Source organism: Opisthocomus hoazin, chromosome 2 (assembly GCF_030867145.1).
Source record: "Opisthocomus hoazin isolate bOpiHoa1 chromosome 2, bOpiHoa1.hap1, whole genome shotgun sequence".
Classification (NCBI taxonomy): domain Eukaryota; kingdom Metazoa; phylum Chordata; class Aves; order Opisthocomiformes; family Opisthocomidae; genus Opisthocomus; species Opisthocomus hoazin.
In genome coordinates this window covers 104451783-104473670 of record NC_134415.1, presented here as the reverse complement: position 1 = coordinate 104473670, position 21888 = coordinate 104451783, and the positions used below count along the sequence as shown (strand labels likewise).

At 39.3% G+C, this 21888-nt stretch overlaps 1 protein-coding gene across 1 annotated transcript in view; it reads left to right on the top strand.

The window, feature by feature from the left end:
- TINAG (tubulointerstitial nephritis antigen) overlaps window positions 1–21888 on the top strand; it is a 47044-nt gene that overhangs the window by 11787 nt on the left and 13369 nt on the right. Inside the window, exons 5-9 of the mRNA XM_009942333.2 lie at window positions 2720–2843; window positions 4944–5094; window positions 13190–13370; window positions 13830–13875; window positions 17723–17828. Of these exons, the coding sequence (XP_009940635.2) occupies window positions 2720–2843; window positions 4944–5094; window positions 13190–13370; window positions 13830–13875; window positions 17723–17828 (608 nt within the window). The remainder of the gene's footprint in view (window positions 1–2719; window positions 2844–4943; window positions 5095–13189; window positions 13371–13829; window positions 13876–17722; window positions 17829–21888) is intronic.

Sequence of the window (21888 nt, the reverse complement as noted above, 5' to 3'; positions counted from 1 at the left end):
TCATAGAAAAAATCTCAGCAGTTGTAGATCTCACTTGTGCAAACTGAAGGTCATGCATACCCATTTTCTCTTCATAAAGCAAGTGATATTCAGAAACTTTTTCCTACATTAAAAAAAAATATTGTTTTCCCTCAGCAAAACTGTTTCCACATTTGCTAATTCGGTAATCTTCAGCCTTTTTTCTCTGCTGTGCCATCTGAAGAAGTCGTATCCGAAGTATGAGTGTTCCTTTACATCCATTTGCCTTCCGGCTTAGGCCAGACTGCTAGCTTCACTGCAGAGAATACATACGAAGGTTTAAAAATAGTTTGACAGTCATTTTGCTGATTACATTGTGCTGTCTGATACTGGTCCATGGAGCACGCATTGAGAAACTTACTACTTGTCACAGAACAGCGGTACTTCTCAGTCCTGCAGGCTACAGGTCAGTCCTGCACTTCTAAATGACAAGGCTGAGGGCTGATAAGGGATTTGCTCTGGCATTTACTATATGAGGCTATTAAATACATTTGCAGTAGTTTGGGAATACGTACAGTAACACTGTCAAAGACCAAATATCTGTTCAGAATTTTGCTTTCCTCAACTGCCTCATTTGTAGCATTGTAAACAGTTATTGCCTATGTAAGTGTGTTAAAGTATCTTTGCCAAAATTTACTTGTTTACTGGTTGATAGCGAACAGTCTTATCGTGGAAAAGAAATGCCATTTGTCTGGGATTTCACCTGTATGATTCATCTTCACAGTAAATCTTGTGCTTGTGCTTGCTTATTAACGATGAACATAATGATAATTTAACAAGATATTGTTTAAATTACCTGTCGTTTTCTTTATGCCATTTGAGTTTGCAAGACCCATGTATCTAGCAAGCTTTTGAAAAAGCAATGATTAATCTAACTACTGAGATTAATATTTTAGCAAGATTTAAAAGATTACTGGCTTGTTATAGGTGAAAGTAAAACTTTCAAAAGTACTTAAATGAACTAACAGCTTGCAGTATGCTTTAATAATATTTAGGACTCACACTCTGTATCTGATGCAGCGAACCTAGAAGCACTTGAGAGTTACTGGGTCTGGGGATGTGCACAGACTGTATCAATCTGTCTGTTGGGACTGTATCCCAGTTTAACGTCAGATACAGACCTGAAGTACAAACCTCTTTTTTCCTTACCCGCTTCTTCTTGTGTAGACTTAAGAGTCACTTAAGCAATTTAGAAAAATGGTGCAACAACAACACCCAGAAGTAAAAGACTAAGTAAAATGGAGTAAAATAAAAGAATTTAAACAGGATAGAAGCCATTGTGTTTCAGGTTATGAACCTACTTACAAGAAAGAAGCATCAGGGAATGTTTTGTTTAGGAACAGATTATCACATTTTGTATTCTGTATTTTCCTCCGGAGCAGATGTTATCAATAATTGTTTGAAACAAACTGATAGACTGGGTGGACTAATATTGCAATTCTCTGTTGCCTTTCCTATTTCCCTGCACAGCGTAAACAATCATTCCATAAAGTTCAACACTAAAAAACAAATGGGTCAATGGTTTCGAAATGTTGAACACAGAGCAGATTATTAGCAGTTGTACCAGATGGTTCTTGCATATGCAGATATCTGTGCAAAGCTTGGAGGATGTAAATTAAGGCTGAGAGATAAAGATTCCAAAAATGGCTGTACAAACAGCTTTAGTGAGCAGACCATGAATTCTCATCAACCTAACTTCAGGCTGTAAAGCAGAAGGACAATCATTAGTTTTCATTCTGGAACAAGAATAAGTACTGGAGACTGAAAAACCTCTGTGTGAAAGACAAATCAATGATACACCGTACTGATCCCTCCCCCGTAGTCACTAAAATTTCCTACCTACAGTCACGTGTCAAGGAGACAAGGGCTACAAGGATGGTGAGGGGACTGGAACATCTCTCCTACGAGGGGAGGCTGAGGGAGCTGGGCTTGTACAGCCTGAAGAAGAGAAGGCTGAGAGGGGACCTAATATATACTTACAAATATCTGCAGGGTGGGTGTCAGGAGGATGGGGCCAAGCTCTTTTCAGTAGTGCCCAGCGACAGGACAAGGGGCAACGGGCTCAAACTGAAGCACAGGAAGTTCCGTCTGAACATGAGGAAGAACTTCTTCCCTCTGAGGGTGACGGAGCACTGGAACAGGCTGCCCAGGGAGGTGGTGGAGTCTCCTTCTCTGGAGATATTCAAGACCCGCCTGGACAAGGTCCTGTGCAGCCTACTGTAGGTGACCCTGCTTCAGCAGCAGGGTTGGACTAGATGACTCACAGAGGTCTCTTCCAACCTCTACCATTCTGTGATTCTGTGATTCTGAGAACAGGGTAACAGGTACCTAACTTCACTGCTATTTGTCACAGAAGGCTTTTCTTTCCAAAAATACCAGCTGGATCATAATTAACATGTTTCATAGGGAGTTGTTATTTGAGATAAAAATCAGAGAGAACCTGGACAGGTTATTCTGGTTGGCAATTGTGGAGCTCAGCTTTCCAGCTCAGCTAGTGGAGTGCCAGAACCCTTCTGCTCTCAGGGGGTCCACAATGCCCAGCCACAGGGTAGCCACCACAGGGATGCTTGGGAAGCCACAGGAGCGGATACTTTAGGTTTCCTCAATTAAAAAATCTAGAATTTAATAAACAAAATCAGGGTAAAATTTAAGACAAAATTAGGAACTGAAGCATATACAGATCTCATACATTTTGTTTTAGGGAAACTCCCTTCCAGAAGAAAAATTTCCTGCATTTTTTGCAGCCAGTTATGCATGGCCTGAGTGGATTCACGATCCTCTGGATCAACGAAATTGTGGAGCATCCTGGGCTTTTTCAACTGCAAGTAATATTCATTTTTTCTACTTTAAAAATATCATTGATGTTAGATGTGTGCTTAGAATTTCTAGTGATTACTAATGAAGGAATTTCAGCTTGCTGTTCACTTTTTATCAGCAAACAGGAACATTTAAAATTACTTTCCCTCTAGGTTGTTCCTTAAAAAGTCAATCTAAGCTGTAGAGGTTTTCATACATTTTTGTAACATAGGGAGATTTTTTGGTGAGAGAAAATAGAAAATGAATTGACTAATGCATTTTATCATAACTGGTAGTGTAACTTTTAAAAAAATCTGTATCCCTTGCCCAACTACATGCTTGACTTGAAAGCTTAAAACACGTAGGCTTTATATTTTATATGCATTTATATATTTGTGCATTTGCCATTGTCCAACTTGCTATTCAAGTAAATGAAGTATAATCTTTTCAATAATTTTACAAGAAGGAAACATCAAAATGGCTCAGATATTGTGTGGAATAAACTATTTTCAAATTCTGTAAGCAAAGAAACGTCAGTAATGCAATTCAACCTTGTGTGCTGTAACCTTTGGTTTTATGAAGAACGCGCACAAGTGTTTGTGTCACTTTCTCCAAAGAAGCTACAGTGATAGATTATGTTCATTTTTCTTATGCTGCAATAAATCTCAGTACATATTGGGATATATAAAGATAGAGAAAAAAAATGTGTAATCAATCGTTATGACTTGATCCAGCCAGTGCATCCTCAGGGGTGCAGGTTTCTGCAACTGCTTCTTTAAATCGCAGCAGGGAGAGAAGCAAAGGAACATTTAGGTCATTTAATCCCAGCCAGACTGAACACACTAGGTTACCAATATGTCTTGTCCAGTGTAGTTTTAAAAGAGAAAACCAAGAGAAATTCTAACAGCTCTCCTGACAGATCACTACAGAGATCATTGAGAGACTTTCCAGATATTCAGTCTAAATTTTCCCTTTCATAAGTGAGTATTTTGATTTTATTTCGCATAATTATTTTCCATGCTATATATTATGATATGCCTTCCTGTGTTGTTTACACACAGGAATGTCCAACATTTTCAATCCTTCTTTGTAAGATTAATTGTTGCTTAATAAATACACAAGCACTGCTCTGTCATTTTTTCTTATCACAAGTAATTCCTATAAATATTCCAAAACTCTCCAGTAAAGAAGCTTTTATACCTATGAAAATAAATTCATTATCACATGACACCTCACAAAAGCACAAACCACAGTCATTATCAGCTGCCATCAGCACATTCACTCTTCTGAAGTCTTGTCCAAAGTTCACGGAAGTTAGTGTTGATTTTCATTGGACTTCAGATTTCAAGGAATTTTTAAAGTTTATTTTCAGGTTCAAAAATGAAGGGCTAACAATAATAAAAATATAGTTTAAACACAGATAATGACTGAAGTTGGGGCTTAATAATTCTTTGTCACTCGTTAAAGAAAGGAGAAGTGGCTTAATTTCACCTAAAACTTAGTTAACCTAGTCTGCCTTTAAATCGATTCATAAATATTTTAGTACTTACAGTTAGGAGTATCTGAATGAGTTCAGACTTCTAAGTTGTGTATCTCAGAAGAAGAATTTTATGTGATAGGGGAAGGAGGTCTGACATAAATCCCACATTTACACATTAATATGAGCATTTCCAAATATTGCAAGTAAAACCAATACGTACTTTCAGTCTTGAATTTTCTTCTTCATAGGACTCTTCATTTTTGCTTTTCTTTTTTTTGCAAATGAAGGCAGGGAAAGTAGAAAAGAAAGAAAAGAGATTTGGAGATTCAGCTGCAGAGAGGTTGGGGAGTATTTGCATTAGCTGCTGAAGTCAAACAGAGATGAATATGCATTTGTAAATGCCTCATCTGATGTTTATATATGTGGGACTTTATGATAACCAATAGCTCTATGGATTTAAAGTTGCTGATGACGCTTTGCAGTTTCACAGTCCTCTCTCTCGAAAGTCTGTGTAGATTTTATCTGTATTGCTTTGTGAAGATATCTGCACAAACAGAAAATACTGAGGTTGTATTTTAGTCACTCTTTCACAATAACCAGTGTGAAGTTGTGAGTAATTATTGGTTTTTGAAAATTTATTTCAAAACAGGTGTTGCGGCAGATAGAATAGCAATTCATTCCAAGGGTGAGATCACAGACAACCTTTCCGCTCAGAATTTGATCTCTTGTGATACCAGAAATCAACATGGGTGTAGTGGTGGAAGTATTGATGGTGCTTGGAGATATCTGAAAACACATGGGTAAATATTTTATCTATTTGTTTAGATTATTTTAACTTGAACCAGTTGCTTAAGTTACAATGTTGCTTGTGTTACAAAGATGATTTCCAGCCTCTCAAAAAAGTCATTTAGCTCTGCCCTAGGTCAGATTAACTGTATTATTTCATCAAGACTGTCACGCTCCCTTATTTGCGCCTTCTTTAAATCACCTTCATGGAGCCCAGGAACTATGAAGCATTCCCAAAGAAATTAGTGACGACTATTTTGAATGACAGCTCTCAATGAGAAAACTGCAGCCACCTAGCTCCTGTTTAAGCCTCCTTACATCTAGGTGTTGTCATTAGCTGTAATACAGCTGGGAAAAATAGTAGCCTCTCTAACAGCAAAACAGACAAGAAAAGATTTTTTTTTGTCAATGACAATACTGTAAGTGGACTAAAAACTTCTATGGTTCTTGGGATATGGGCTCTTCATGTTAAACAACTCTGAGTAAGCAGCCAGTTGCAGGAGACAACATTTTGAATATTCAAAAGGATCAAACACTGTCTTTCTGCAAATCAAATGGTAATCATCCCATCCCAAGCTTGTGCCAGAATTCAATACTGTAGCAAGGACTATACCTAGATCCTTCTTCCTTCAGGTCAGCCAAAGCAAAGTTAACAGATCTCAAAGCTAGAAGCTTCTTAAAATGACACATAATAATTTATAGAATCACAGAATGACTGAAGTTGGGATGAACTGTTGGAGGCCATGTAGTCCAATGTTCTGCTCAAAGCATGACTAACCCTGAAATTAAATCAGGCTGCTCAGGCCCTGTCCCTGGCCATATTTTGAGTATCTCCAGAGATGGAGTTTCCACAACCTTTCTTGCAGTAGGTCACTTTGTTTGACCACTCTTGTAGTCAAACATTTTTTTCTTATATCTAATCAGCATTTTCCTTGATACAACTTGTGACTGGTACCTTTCAGATTTTCACTGTGCATCCCCAAGAAGAGTCTTATTCTGTCTCTTCTATTGACCCCTCCTTATTAGTAGAAGACAGTAATTATATCTCCTTTTAGCCTTCTCTTCTCTGGGCTGAACAAATCCAACTGGCTCAGCCCCTCCTGCATACCATATGCTTCAGCCCCCTAAGTGCCTTCCACTGGACTTGCTCAGTTTATTAGTGTTTTTCCTGGGGATCCGATAACTGAACACAATACTCCAGATGTAACTTCACAAGTGACAATTTGAGGGGAATAATCACTTTTCACAATGCCTTGGTTATTTTTTTGCTAACACAGCTGGGTATTGATTGCCCACATTTGTTGAGAGGGCCCACTGCTGACCCACGTTTAACTTTCTGCTTGTCAGGAACCTAGGTCCTTCTCTGTGAAACTGCTTTCTACACAGGCAGTGTCCTGCCAGTACTGCTGCATGGGCAGTGCTGCCTCAGAGGCAGGATTTGTAATCTGCCTCTTCATGAGGTTTCTGTCAGCTCATTCTGTCAGCCTATTAACGTTGCTCAGAACGGCAGCCCTGCATACTAGCCACTCCCCACCAATTTGGGAACTACTCCTTCACAAATTTACGGAGGGTGCCTTATGTCCCCCTGTCCAAATTGTTAATAGAGATGCAAAACAGTGTCGCTGCTGTGTCGACTCCTGAGGAATGCCACTAGTAAACAGACACCAGTTACTCTGATCTGTCGAGCTTTCAGCATGCCAGTCCAGTTCAGTTACTGACCTTGTAAGTAACTTATCTAGAAGAATGTCATAGGAGGCCATGCTGTAAACCTTGTTGAAGTAAAGGTAAATGATATCCACTGCTTTTCTTACTCTTCATGGAGCCAGTCATTTCATCATGGTCAAATCATCTCATCTTATCATCTCATCATGGGAAGACATAATTTGCCATGGTAAATCTGTGCTATCTGTTCCCAGTCAAATCTTTGCACTTCGTGTACCTGGAAATGGCTTCCAGGAGGCTTTGCAACAACCAGATTTTATATACAGTATAATTACATTCTGTTGTTTCTCACATTATCAGAAAATTTTTCATACTTGTTCCGTACCAAAAGCTATTTCCTCCTTCGCTTTCGTACACTCTCATCTCTTACTTTGTCTTTGATACACCTGATACTGACAGAGAGATCTCAGGTGTGCAGTCCATCAACTTGAAATTGTAGTTAAAAAACAACCAAGCTAACAAACTATGGAAAGAGCAAAAGAATGTCAGATGTGATACATCAGATGTCATAGCTGGCATGGCAGCCTGGGGATCCAAGTGAAGACCAAAGTGCTGTCATTCACGTGGACTTAGTATACAAAGTGATCATTCTGCTTTCTTCAAGTGTACCAAACTATTTCTGATCTGACAAGGATTTTGTATTGTTATGGGGAGAATTTCCATCAAGTGTTCCTCTGTCTTTCTCTCTCAGGGTTTAAACACTAAACTAGTTTTGATCTAAATTTTCAGTGGGAGACCCTTTAGGTGAGTGATTACAGTGGGCAGTAGTGGGTTCCACCCAGCAAAGGCCCCGAGCACCTCGTGGTGGGTAAAGACAAAGGCTTCATTCATGAAGAAATAAAAGTTATAGCTTAACGTTTTAAGCAAAACTCTTTTGTAACTGGAAGAACAGGCTCCTTTTAATCAGTAGCTCATGCTTTTAAGAGAGTAAACACAACTCTTTCTCACTGGACTGTTTACTTGCCTACCACGTTAGGGAGAGGAGCACAGGAATTGCTGGTGTAGATAAGATAAGAGATCCATTTTAATGACTGTTATCTCCACAGCAGCTGGAGCAAGCTGTTTTTAGGGGAAAAGCCCTAAGGAATGCAGAAAAATGACAACCTTCATGTCTTCTGTTCCCTCTGACTGTTATCTCTGTATGGGCATAACCACCATAAGTCCATAATAGTAAGATTCATCCTGTACCAGAAAACTGTATTATTTTTACCTGAAGCAGGTGTGATTAGTAATGCAGCCTGTTATGCAGAGGAAGTTTAAGTATACAAGAGTTAGCTTATTTCCACAGGGAAAGCGAGGCAGGCTGAAGCTCTACGAGGCGCTTCATTATCAACCTAGCTGTACCCACACAGGAGCTTGTGCAGATGTAAACACTGTTGTGAGAAGATTGCTCCTTGACTCACCCCGGAGTACCAGTGTGAAAGTGGTGTGCAGAGCAGGCTTTCTGACTGATGTAAGCATGGAAGCATACAGACAGGGCACCTCAGCTCACCAGAGCACACCTATGAACTGTCTTTTTGCCTCCGAAGTCCCAAATGCTTGCACTATTGCTCAGTTACCTGAGATTCCTCATGGTATTCAGCAGCCTCTTGCAGCTGACTGTCTGAGTAAAGAATCTGCAGGGCACTTGTGAGAACCATCACAAATTTTGGGGGACTATCCAGATCTCCAATGAATCTCCGCAGTCCAAGACTATTTTCTTAGGTATTCATCCAGCTTCCTTGTCTCCATGGAGCAGCTCCAATATGTACAACATCATTGTGCTCTTACAGACATTTGCCTGCTACCCATTCTTATCCCCAATCATTGATTCGTCATCAAAGTACCACACACGAAAATATCTTTAATTACCTATTTTTATAAACAGCATTTCTAAATCCTGATTTTCTTTCCTCAAGTTAAAATGTTATTTGAAATCATCTTCCAACAGTTCCAGACACAAATAAACATCTTCAGGAAAATATCCAGGTATCTGTGAGGACAGATATTGGAAGAACACAAGAACGGCTATGCTGGGTCTAAGCAAGGGTCCATCAAGTCCAATATTTTGTCTCTGACAGTGGCTAAGAGCAAATAGTATTAAAAAAACAATAAACTTTTTGGTTCACTGGACTGATAGTTGAATTATTTTTGTAGATGAAACCCCATAATCCATAATCTTTTAACTTTGACAATGAAAAAAAATGGAAAATTATGGCCCAAAGGACTGAACTGCTTTTTGAATGAACCATGTTATATAGTGATTGCTTCCTCACACTTTCAGGTGACTTTTATTTTATAAGCTAATATATTGCAATCATTTTTTTTATTATCTCCATACCCTGCAATAAGGAGAAAGCACATTGATTTTCTGTATGGGCTTATAAATTTTCACAGCAGGTGTTCAATACTGTTTTAAAGCATCTGTTTTTCTGATTTCTGAAGCCTGCTTATCTCAGGTTTTTGATAGATTTTCAGGAAAATCCAGTGCTGGCACAAACTATCCCTAATGAAGTCAATGGAAGACTTCCATAAAGTTCAATGAGGCTAGGCCAGAACTGAGACCTGACTTTTCAGAACCACTGAGCACCCAATTAATAGTGACATCTGCTATACGGGGAGCTGAATCACTGTTTAACTCTCACTTTCTCTCTCTGTGTATTCCTCCATTTACTAAAGATTAAATCTGTATTCTGTTTCTAATTATTGTTAATTTTAGGCATTTTCTGTTACAAGCCATAATTTGGGAGGAACCAATGTGGTTTGAAAACATCTGTTTTATCTACTAAGGGAAATTAAAAGCTTATAGTCTTTAAGAATGAGGAAGAAACATTTCATTTTCAGGTAGTATAAAGTTTGCACACTTGAATGCAAATACTGCTTCTAATCAGGGTTTGATCTTATTTGTAACTTGGAGTGTTAGCAGTTGCAGGGTGTCATAAGGAAATATTGTTATTAGTTTTGGCCAACAAATTTGAGAATCCACAACACCTTCAGACATTGAGAAGCGATTAAAAGGGGTTGCCAGTGAGACGGAAGTCCTAAGCCATAACAGCCTAACAACCTAACAACCTTAGATGGGCAGTCAGTTTTCATGTAGGCAGAATTATTGCTTTTTGCAGGTCCTGGGTGTATTGGTCTAGTTTGGGCAGAAAGAATTTGGTAAGCAAAACACATTCCCCTCAGGGTCAATTTTTCTGCCACGAAATGCTAATGGGAAAATGCCATACCTTATTAAAGGTAGCTGAAGCATATATGTGCTCATCTTGTAAAAATCCTGGCAACTAAGTATACACAGGGAAACATAATTATCCACCATGTTGCTTGGAAATATAGTTCTCAGTTCTTCAGATTCAGAAACTTCAATGTCATTGGTGAGTTACTTGAATACATATCATTTTTAAGACTGCCTATTTCAAAATGTTCTGCTTCAGTGAACTGTTTAATTATACTCTTTAAAAGAAACCCTCTCATAGGCCTCCATGGCATTATCACAGGAATGTGTATACTGTTTTGGAAACAAGTAGCAGTATAATGTAGAAAACTAGGAGGCCCCATTATCTCATAAGAAGGACAAAATAACAAGTGGAAAATTTGGTGTGCCTTTATTTGAGTATTTCAGACTGTTAGTAAGTGCATTTTAAATACATGCTTTGTTTCTTTCACTTTATTCAAGTAAAAAGGATGTTCAGTTAGTCGAACACTCAAAACGGCTGAACAATTCAGGATAAGACAGTTGAAAGAAACAAACTTACTGTATGAAGCAGCAGTACATTTATGTATTGCCAAGGCAAGGGATTCAAACCCCTCCTCACTTTTTCTTAGTTTCATTGCCCCTCTCCTTTCTTGGGTACAATGAGGGCTCTTAACCTGTGCTTTGAAGCTCTTTTCGTTTAGCAATTTGGATATTTTAAAATCCGAAGTTAGCATGGGTTGAAGTCTCAGGCAAGTTATCACAGCCCCTCCACAGTCACTCCTCTGAAAACATCAGTTTTAAATGCCTTTGAGTCTTTGAAGCCTGCAACCAGAAACATGTCAGACAGATGAAATTTTCTTTGTTATTCAAAGATTAGTCTTTGTTTCATTTAAAACATTAAATACAATTCATGTATTTGCTATTGCACATTTCCCCCATCATTATTTTCATAAATAGATTTCGGTGGCTTTGAAATCTTTGTTAGAATAGAAACTGCCCAGTGATTACTAGGCTGAATATATTTAAATTAAGATATTTGTAGAATAGAGAAATTAATTTGAATGCTTTAATGCAAATTTATAATAAGTAGTAGGAAAGATTTTGCTGTGTGTGAGCAAAAACTCTCTCAGCATTTAGAAAACAATTAGAGACAGATGCTTTTCTAAGAAATAGCCAGGATGCTTTCAGGAGATGTAGAGACCTGACACGTACCCCTGTATGGCACAATCATGGCACAATCTGTCATTTTAATTTCCTTGAGCCTCATTGCTGCCAATAACCAGGAACTCAGAAAAGGAGCCCTGTGGCCTGAGGGCCCTGGGGCAGTCCCAAGCCTTTGATGCACACTGGATGCCACGTGTTTATAGCTCACAAAGCTTGACTCTGTTTGTTCTTTTGTCCACATTCACTTCCTTGCACAAACCTATCTTTTAGTTACAGAAGGAATAACCTGAATGTTACTGCAAAACATCAGAATTGTAGAATTGCAGTCGTTCATCATAGAATTGTAGAATGGTTTGGGTTGGAAGGGACCTTAAAGATTCAAGCCCCCTTCCATGGGCAGGAACACCTTCCACTAGACCAGGTTGCTCAAAGCCCCATCCAGCCTGGCCTTGAACACTGCCAGGGAGGGGACACCCACAGCTTCTCTGGGCAACCTGTTCCAGTGCCTCACCACCCTCATAGGAAAGAATTTATCTCTTACATCTAATCTAAATCTACACTCTTTTAGATTAAAGGCACTACCCTTTGTCCTATCAGTACATGCCCTTGTAAGAAGTCCTACTCCAGCTTTCCTGTAGGCCCCCTTCAGGTACTGGAAGGCTGCTATAAGGTCTCCCCGGAGCCTTGTCTTCTCCACACTGAATAACCTCAACTCTCTCAGCCTGTATTCACAGGAAAGATGTTCCATCCCGCTAATCATTTTTGTGGCCCTCCTCTGGACCTGGTCCAACAGGTCCATGTCTTTTCTGTGCTGAGGGCTCCAGCACTGGATGCAGGACTCCACTGGGGCAGAAGAGGGCAGACATTCACACTTCTGCAGAATCACCTCCCTCAACCTGCTGGCCACAATGCTTTTGATGCAGCCTAGGATACGGCTGGCTTTCTGAGCTGTTGAATGCGCATTGCCATGTCATTTTGAGTTTCAGTCCCACCTCTCTAATACCTACCCAGTCTCACCCATTCTATGTCATATATTGTCAGTGTTTCAACCTGCCAAAGTCCCTCCTGCCAGCATCACTCCAGATAATGTATTCTTTCCCCCTGTGAACCAAGATGGAGGAACCCAGTCACGAGCTCCTGTCCAAATGCTGCTTCTGGTACTGCTCTACAGTTGGATTGTAGGCTAATTTACCAAAAGCTAGGAGCTTAACATCTTCCAAAGCTTTGTTCCCACTTGTACTTATCTCCCATGTATTTCTAGCAGTAGCAGTTAATTTCTCTTTTAAGGAGGTACACTCCCTCCGGAAGTTTGTTGTTCGTATCAGTTAAGCAAGATGTGTTAAACACTAAGGGATATACCTCTCCTGGTGATAAGCACCACATTTACTTGTATGGCAACAGAACACCAATTATTTGTCCCAAAACCCTTAAAAAATTACCATAGGACTTTTTGTCTCAACAAATGTTCACAAAAAGGTGAGCAAATGTTCCCTTTATATTGGCAGAAAAATGGAAGGTCAGAGACTTTTTAGCTAAAAGAAAGAAAATACCTTTAGCTTTTCACCAGCATTCCTGTACAAAATGTAGATATGACTAGAAAATTGTTCATTTCCCTTTAAATTTTTCTGCTGCAAATATGCCCATTTCACAAGCCATTTTCGCTAAATGGATCCTGCTGACAACATTGGTAATTTATTGATCTTATTCAGTGTGAACTTTCATGCATCATTACCGAGAAGAATGTACTAGGTGACAAGTGCTGAAACAGATTTTCTACCCTATCTTTCTTTGGAGAAGAGTGGGGAGAAGACTATTGCAACTGAAAGTTAATCATAAACATTGTGCATATGAATTGAAGCAAATGCCTTCCAGGGGAAGATATGAGACATTCACACTTCTGAAGAATGATGAACTCTGTAAATATACTTAAAATACAACAGTTGTAAAATAATTAAAAGCTTGAAATAAAACTACAAAAAATGTTTAAGCAAGCTTCTTATCAAATTTTTTTTTTTTTTTTTTTTTTTTTTTTTTTAATATCTGAACAGGGTTGTATCCTATGCTTGTTATCCATCGTTTTGGAACGATCACCTGCAGCCATCAGGTGAAAATCACTGTTATGTGTCAGGTGAATATGGAAAAAACTATACAAATGGGCCATGTCCCAATGCTTTAGAAGAATCCAATCGGTTATATAGGTGTGCCTCTCACTACAGGGTCTCCTCAAATGTAAGTTCATGCTGTTCACTGATTCTCTCACCTATTTTTCTGCTTTGGGACTTGAAAAGTCTCTGTAATATTGAAATACGTTCCCTTTACTTGAAGACTAAAGCTGTGAATTTTCCTTTCTATTGCCTTTGTATTTTCAGAATAGTTTAAATCCTTTATAGTTTCTCAGTTTTACATCATCTCTTCAAAGCTGCTGCTTTGCAGTCTTACGGAAATCAGAGCTAGAAAAGAAAGTATGTGGTCATAACTGTACTTTAGTCCTTCTTAAATATGTTTCTGAAGGCTTTGTTCATTTCGTAAACCAAATATTCTCTAGCAGAAATACAAGTACAGTTGTACATTTATGCCATATACACATATATATGTACCCAATGATAAATTATCATGAGTTTTAGTTTTATTTGATAGCATGTATTATCTTTCCTTGCCCTCTCTGCTGCTGCTCTCACCTCCCCTCAGGAAACCAACATAATGCAAGAAATCAAGGACAAAGGACCAGTGCAAGGTATGGTAAGTTTGGAAGATGACAATATTATTATTGAAATAATTTAAATGTCTGATGTCCTTGTATCAAAATATTAGAAAACACAAACAGCATTCCACAGTGAGTAAAACAGACACATGCACTGTAATTCATCCGGGGACGTTTGGTGGGCAAGCAGTGTCCCTAAAGGCAGCTACACTGCATGAGTCCATAATGAGTAACTTGACCTTGAGCTGGATGTGTTGAAAATTTGCACAAAATCTGTGTGCTGGAAATGTGCCGTTTTCCCATGACGATTCTTTGCTCATTGATGAAATAGCAATTGGAGGCTGTACAGGAGGAGTTAAGTGTCAGCAAAGCTCTTCTCTCTAGGGCTTGGATTGATTCCCCCACTGGCTGAAGCCAACCCACCAAGCCTGTTCTCCTCTGAAGGCAATGCTGTGGTATATGGGCCCTCCAGCAGATCATTCAGTGCTGGAATACTCCCAGAAGTTCCACTTTCAGATCCCAAATGCTCTTGTTGGTTGTAGAGGGCTATTAGTTATGAATTTTTCTGCTGAACTGTGCAACGAAGATCTCTGACCTCTTAGAGAAATAGAGAGACTTCAGCAGGGGCTGAGGGACTGCAGAAGAGTTGTTTAGACTGAATACTGTCCATTTGCAGTCATGGATGGTGCTGGCAGCACCCTAGGCCAGTGTAACTGGAGAGGTTGAGAGATGTGGGGTTTGGGGTGATGGGGAAAGGTCATAGTGCCGGATGTCCACCCCTCTTGGATGGATGGCTGATGCACAACCAAAGCATTGTTCTACTGATCAATTTTTAATAAATATACTGAAGTTTCATTAATGCTTTGATAACATTCAAATGGACAATCTAATATTGCCCATTCATCTTTTATTTTAATAGAATTTTAAGAAATGCTCTGATAGTTATAGTACTGACAAAAGTAAATAATCCTTTCTGTCACATCAGTCATTCTCAGTCAAAAGAAAAGGTAACACGTTGTTGGCAATACGTCAAAGTTTTGACCCTACAGAACTTCTAATTTCAGTTAGCATGACCTTGGAAAAAAAGGAGTATTTAATTTACTGAGACAAGAAAACAATCTGGAGAAAGCACTAGGCTGCTACACTTGTACAGTGCTACACTTTAGTTCCTTTTGTAGCAACTACTTTTAGTTTTTTTGTATCTTCGTATGTCTTAGAGACACAAATTTAAGAAATTTATGCAGATGAATTCATAGTGGAATGAATCTTATGAGCAGCTGCATTTATATGCATAGATCTGACAGCTCAGCATGACTGAGGTAGCTCACACATGAGTTACAGTCAACCTTACGAAAATTGCTGCCTTTTTTGATTCATTAAGAATTAATCAGTTCCTTTTGGAAAATGCAGAGTGTCTTCTATGTGGGAGGGAACAAAGTTGCCTGGTGGACTGTGATCATCTCATCCTGTCCAAATCACAGTCCATATCAGGACAGTCACTGAAAAAATAAAAATATCTCAGTGCTTGTTTTCGAGTTAGTATCTCTCTTTCCACCTAAACTTTATGTAGCCAGCTCACTTAACTCCAAAGACTGTACCATTACTTGGCTTCTACTTGAGGGTCTATACGAATAGATACACATATACATATACATATACATACATGTATATATATTTACATATATATACAAATCTATTAATACATATAGACAAACACGCACTAAAAGTAGATATAATATGTAGTCATGGATAAAATTATCTCATGTAGACTAAAATTATTCTGGAAACACACTTCAAAATTTTCTGTTTCATTTCAGTAGAAATAATTTAGGTATGACGTTTCTTCACAGAGCCAAGAACATGTGTTTGATTTAGGATTGCTGATAAAGAATAAATTGTTCTCTGAAACTGAACATACAGACCTTGATTTCAGAGAACAATGTGATGCAGAAATGAAACTACCTTCTCCTCTTTCAGCCTGATGATAGAAGAGATTTTCTAACCTCAGACCTCCCATGGGAGCAGTGAATTTTGCAGTCCTTGCACTCACCCCTTTTTCTTTGCCTCCCTTTGGCAAAGGCATCAAAATAAGATTCAAGGAAGCCTCTGCAGTAATTTCTTGAATGACTCATCCCCTTCACTTCTCCTCTGATAACCTCACCTGGACTCCAGTGGGAGTCTTCTTCCCTCTTTTGGTTCCTTTGTGCCACTTTTGAGCTCTCCCTCCACAGGCTCTTCTGCAGCTCAGAAACCTCAACAGCTGATATTTTACATAGTGGTACAGGAACATCCACAGGAGTCATTCTACTAGCTCCGTACATTGGTGAGCCAGGGGGCAGAGCCAGGGAGGAAACCTTTGCAGAGAGCTCTAATGCAGCTAGAAAACAAGAATAAAGTTCGCGCTATTTTCCACTTGATCTATTGCCGTCAACGTGTTCGAGCTCTGGTTCTGAAGGCAGCTCGACAGAAGCTGTAACATGGTTCGTTAAAAGCATTTAACTTTTTTATGATTTAACTGATATAGCTCTTCCCTAGACTTGCCACCATGGCTGCTTATTCCCCATGCTTTGCTATCTGCATACATTTTTTACATGAGCGACCTCACTAACAAAATATATTTTTAGCCAGCTTTCCTGGGTAAGTGGGCTCATTTCACCATGTTCTGAGTGGTTCTCTTTCATCCCCTAAAATTTGTGAATGTTTTCTGTTTTCAGCCAAGTATGATAGAGGCCAAGATGTTGTAAAGATAGCTAATTTCCTTTAAGTTTATGAAAATTTTCAGGTAGGAAAAAGAAATTTGAAAGTGTGCCAGGCAGAAAAAACTGCAGCATGAGCTCACCTTACTGGATACTGCAGATTTGTACCAGGCACATATGTTACAAATGCTCCAACCACATGAAAATTATCACTGAACTTGTACTTTATGGGACTCCCAAGGTGCAAGACTTTAGGATACTGGATTTCACTAATTCTTATATTCCAGTCTGTGTGGAAGCCTAAGACTGTTAAAATCATAAGCTAAAAGTAAGTTGGACTGAAGTATAATTTAATGCTTTCAATTCACTGGAATCTAAAGGTAATATAGACCTAGAAAATATGTTCATTTCTCTGGATCTTGTAGCCCATCATATAGCAAAGCAAATGGTACTAAGGTGGCAGAACAAATGTGGAAAAGAAACCCAAAATATTCTTCTTATAAAAACAAGTGAATGATGTTCCTAGGAAATAATGAATAGACTTAAAATGCAAACTGTAATCTTAACTGTCTTGCATAAAATTTCCAGTTCATCAGCTCTTTGGCCTTACATTTTTAAGGACACAAAGGGTTTTTTCCCCATGCTTTCAGCTGAAAGTCAGGATGACCATATACACAGACTATCTAATTTTCCATAAGGAGATTGCTGTGTGCTTAATGAACTGTATCCGAGTTTCAGAAAAAGGCATACATATCACCTCACCATATTTGACAGGACATACATTGTCTGTTAAATACTTTTCTTGAATATGAAGATGCTTGTCAGAACTCAGGATTTTATACATGAACCTTGAGGAGATTTGTTTTATTGAATTGGATTTCATGGGAACAGAGATAACTTGTGTAAACCTACACAAGGCAATAATTCTTCCCAATGTATTGGAAGAAGTCCATGATAAGGCGTTTCCATGACGGGGAAATGCAATTAACTAGAGAAGAAACCTTTGAGAGAACTCGGTTCACTCACAGCAGGGAACTTCTGAGCAATTAGTGAATTTATTGTACTCAGAAAGAATACTTATGCAGTCCAACACACAACAAAAATCTCACTGGTAAAATTCAAGGAGCAAACAAGAATAGAAGTAATATTTGCTGACTGTGCTGATTTTTCCTATTGTTTTTTAGCTATAATGAAAGTATATGAAGATTTTTTCCTTTACAAAGAGGGAATCTATAGACACACCCAGAAAGCAGGATCTAAATGGAAAACTCATTCAGTCAAACTCCTTGGGTAAGTAAAGTCTATTCTTTTACCCTTTTCCTCTGCCTGTCGTGAATGTAGTAAAATGTCAATGACCAGTTTAGAACCCAAAGGTTTCACTGTCAGAGGCGGAGCACTATTAGCTCCCAACATAAGATTGTTGTTTCATTTTCATGTATCTGAGAATTTCAGAGAGCATTGGAAAGATGTATAGACCTATTGTCTTTTAATCTACTCTAACATTTGCTCTAAAACTTCAAATACACTGGTTATAAATAATAATGTTAATAAAATGCTTGAATGAATAGAATGTTTTTCTGAGTATTCACAAATGCTACATGTACACATCAAGGTGTGAATAAAACTAACACAATTTTCTCCAAACATGCCACCTAGTAGAATGCAAATGGAAACATAAACATTGCCAGTGGCCTCATAATTAACAAGCACAGCTTAGTGGCACAGCAGTCTGGGCTTTCTACGCCCCAAAGAGAAATCAACTGCTGCTGGGATGCTGCTGATTTTATTTGGGGTGTACAAGGAATACACCTTCAGGAGCGAAACTGCTGCAGAAGAGTGTTTGTAATACAGTAGTGGATTTCCCCTCAAATGTAGACCAGTGCCACTGTAGGAAGATGACAAGTGTCTAACAATGCATACACTCAAATTACAGAACAAACCACCGGGCTTTATTCTTTGACGTGGAGGGAATGAATATGCAAGGATGAATTTATTAAATTGTTGAGTGAGTAATTACACAGAGAAATGACTGGAGAGTCTCAAACAAATATTTTATAGGTGATCTACAATACCAAAGAAATAACGATTCAGGCATGTGCTAGAAAGATTACTGAGAATGTGTTCAACATGTAGTTCAAGAAAATAAATTCATGAAACAAAGTGCCTTTTGTGTTTGTGGTCTTAGTGAAGATATCCTTGTAAAGGACATCAAAATGCCTATGGTTGTGGAAACCGCTGGCTATGAATTACAAGAACGTGACTGACAGTGGCACAGCAGCAAAGAGAAGCAGCAGGTTATACAAGATCATCCTTTACCCTCCACAGTTGTAATAAATAATGACTCAGACTAGTAGAGGAAAAGCTCCCAAAGTATGTTTATAGTGAATCTTGTGAAGCAATGAAAGAGAGGAACTGGAATTTAGAGTGGAAAAATGGAGGAATGAATTAGGAAAATTTCTTTGTGAAGAATAGACATGGACCTGTTGGACTGAGTCCAGAGGAGGGCCACGAAGAGCATCAGAGGGCTGGAGCACCTTTCCGATGAAGACAGGCTGAGAGAGTTGGGGCTGTTCAGCCTGGAGAAGAGAAGGCTCCAGAGAGACAGCCTTCCAGTACCTGAAGGGGCCTACAGGAAAGCTGGAGATGGACTTTTCACAAGGACTTGTAGTGATAGGACAAGAGGTAACGGCTATAAACTGAAAGAGTGTAGATTTAAACTAGATATGAAAAAGAAATTCTTGACTATGAGGGTTGTGAGGAGCTGGAACAGGTTGCCCAGAGAAGCTGTGGCTGCCCCCTCCCTGGCAGTGTTCAAGGCTAGGTTGATGGGGCTTTGAGCAACCTGGTCTAGTGGAAGGTGTCCCTGCCCATGGCAGGGGGGTTGGAACTAGACAATCTTTAAGGTCCCTTCCAATCCAAACCATTCTATGATTCTATGATATGACAGCCAGTATGTATCAGTTTATGTATATGTATTTAAGGTATATCTGCAGGGTCATGAGAAACCAATAAAATTAGACAGTAAAATCTGCAATGTAATTTGAATACCTGAGTTCAGGGATGAGCTGCTGCAAGGCTGTGAGTGCAGGTGTGCTATGAAGCACGCTTGGTACAAGCGTAGGGTGATGACAGCTATTCCCTCAGAAATGCTGCCATGAGCATATGTTGAATAAGCTACTAATGTGTGCAATGGATGTTAGAATGGCATTGGGGAACAAGGTCGTGGCTGAGGAGAGAGAGAGGAGGGCTATTAATGTGCTGAAGTGGATGCTGATTAAAATTGGAACTGTTAGGTGGGAACTGTTAGGCTGTGCAAGAAAAATATGGCAGCCCTTAGGCAAGGAGCCACTTGTGAGCAAAAAATTGAGCACCTTGACTGAGACCAGCAGCTCCCTGCAGAGGATTCTGTTGAACGGACAGTGGAAAACACTGCACAGGAGGAAAGCCAAGTAGTCTGATATACTGAAGAAGGACATGAGAAGTGAAGGAAGAAGAATAAAACTGAAGGCAATGATATTTAAGAAACCTAAGCCTGGTTCGGAGTTTACTATGTGGGAAGTGCATTTACTTACTGACTTTCATTGAACTTTGCTGAAGTACCCAATGGATCCAACAATATAAAAAAATTACCCATCCTTTCATTGTCTAATGCATAAGTGTTCTGACCTCAGAGACTATGCCATATAAAAATATGTGCAGAGGTGTTTAACTATAAAAATTGAATTAAAGTTTGACAAGTTGGAGGCTGTTTGAGCCCAAGGCTAGGTGTACTTATATTTCTAGTAATGACAAATCCAGTTGTAAATGATTCTGCACCATGAAGTCTAAAACACTCATTTATATAGATTTCAATGTTTGCAGGATTAAACTATCACTTTTTCGTATCATTCATTAGTTTTCATTAGTTTGAATGTATACTATGTGGACCGGATACAAGTTGTTTGTTACTCACATATACCTCGGGTGGGTTTTTTTGGAGCAAAGGGTAATGCAAACTCCTTGATCTTAATGAAAAACTCATGAGAATCTCATTAAAGTTGGACTTCAGGTAAAAGTATTGATGATTATTTTCACTCTGCCCAGCTGAGATGGTTCCTGGAGAGAGAAAAAGGAGCAGAGATGTGCTGACACATAGAGTGAAAAACGCAGTTTTGTGTGAGTTGGTGTTTATTGTAGTCTGAGTTTTTATTTATAACTCCTTCTGTAAAAGAGATTCAATATTTGTAAAAGGCAGCCATAATAATGAATGACCTTACTGAGCTGATGTTTGTAATCTCTCAGAAACATTTTTGAGAATGCCTTAAACTGCCAGTGAATTGTACAACATATAAGGTGATGGAGTCACAAAATAGAAATAAATTTTGGTGAAGCTTGCAAGAGCTATTTGTACAAAACCAGAAATGCACATGCAAACTGCCTAACTGATCATTGGATCATAAGGATTGTACATGGATTGACTGGCTTCCCTTGTTCTACAACTTGAAGTTGCTGGTTTTTATCATTTGAAGGCTTCTTATTTGTAAAATTGACTCTGATAGGACTATAAGTCTATCTCCAGTGAGGTACTGTGTGACCTCAGGCTCAGAGAGAGAATGGGAAAGGACAGAACAGCATGGAAGCAGGAGAGGAAAATGTGGAACAGTCAGGCAGAGGGCATTGCAGAGAGCTGACCATTTGGGTTTGATCACAGTCTCTATGGACAGTGAAATAGGGCTTTTAGCAATCTGGAACCAGGACGGACTGACCTCACTGACATTTAGAAAGAGTAGGATCTTTCAAGCTGTTTCTGTATCTGTATTATTTTCCTGCCTCACCAACCTAGTGGCTTTCTATGATGGTGTAACAACAAGGGTGGACAAGGGAAAACCTATGGATGTCATCTATCTGGATTTTTCTAAAGCCTTTGACACGATCCCCCACAACATCCTTCTCTCTAAATTGGAGAGCCATGGATTTGATGGGTGGACCGTTCAGTGGATAAGGAATTGGTTGGATGGTCGCAGCCAAAGGGTAGTGGTCAACGGCTCAATGTCCAGATGGAGACCAGTGACGAGTGGAGTCCCTCAGGGGTCCATACTGGGACTGGTGCTGTTCATTATATTTGTCAATGACATGGACAGCGACATCGAGTGTACCCTCAGCAAGTTTGCAGATGACACCAAGCTGAGTGGTATGGTTGAGACACCAGAAGGACGGGATGCCATCCAGAGGGACCTGGACAAGCCGGAGAGGTGGGCCTGTGTGAACCTCATGAGGTTCAACAAGGCCAAGTGCAAGGTCCTACACCTGGGTCGGGGTAATCCCTGGTATCAATACAGGCTGGGGGATGAAAGGATCGAGAGCAGCTCTG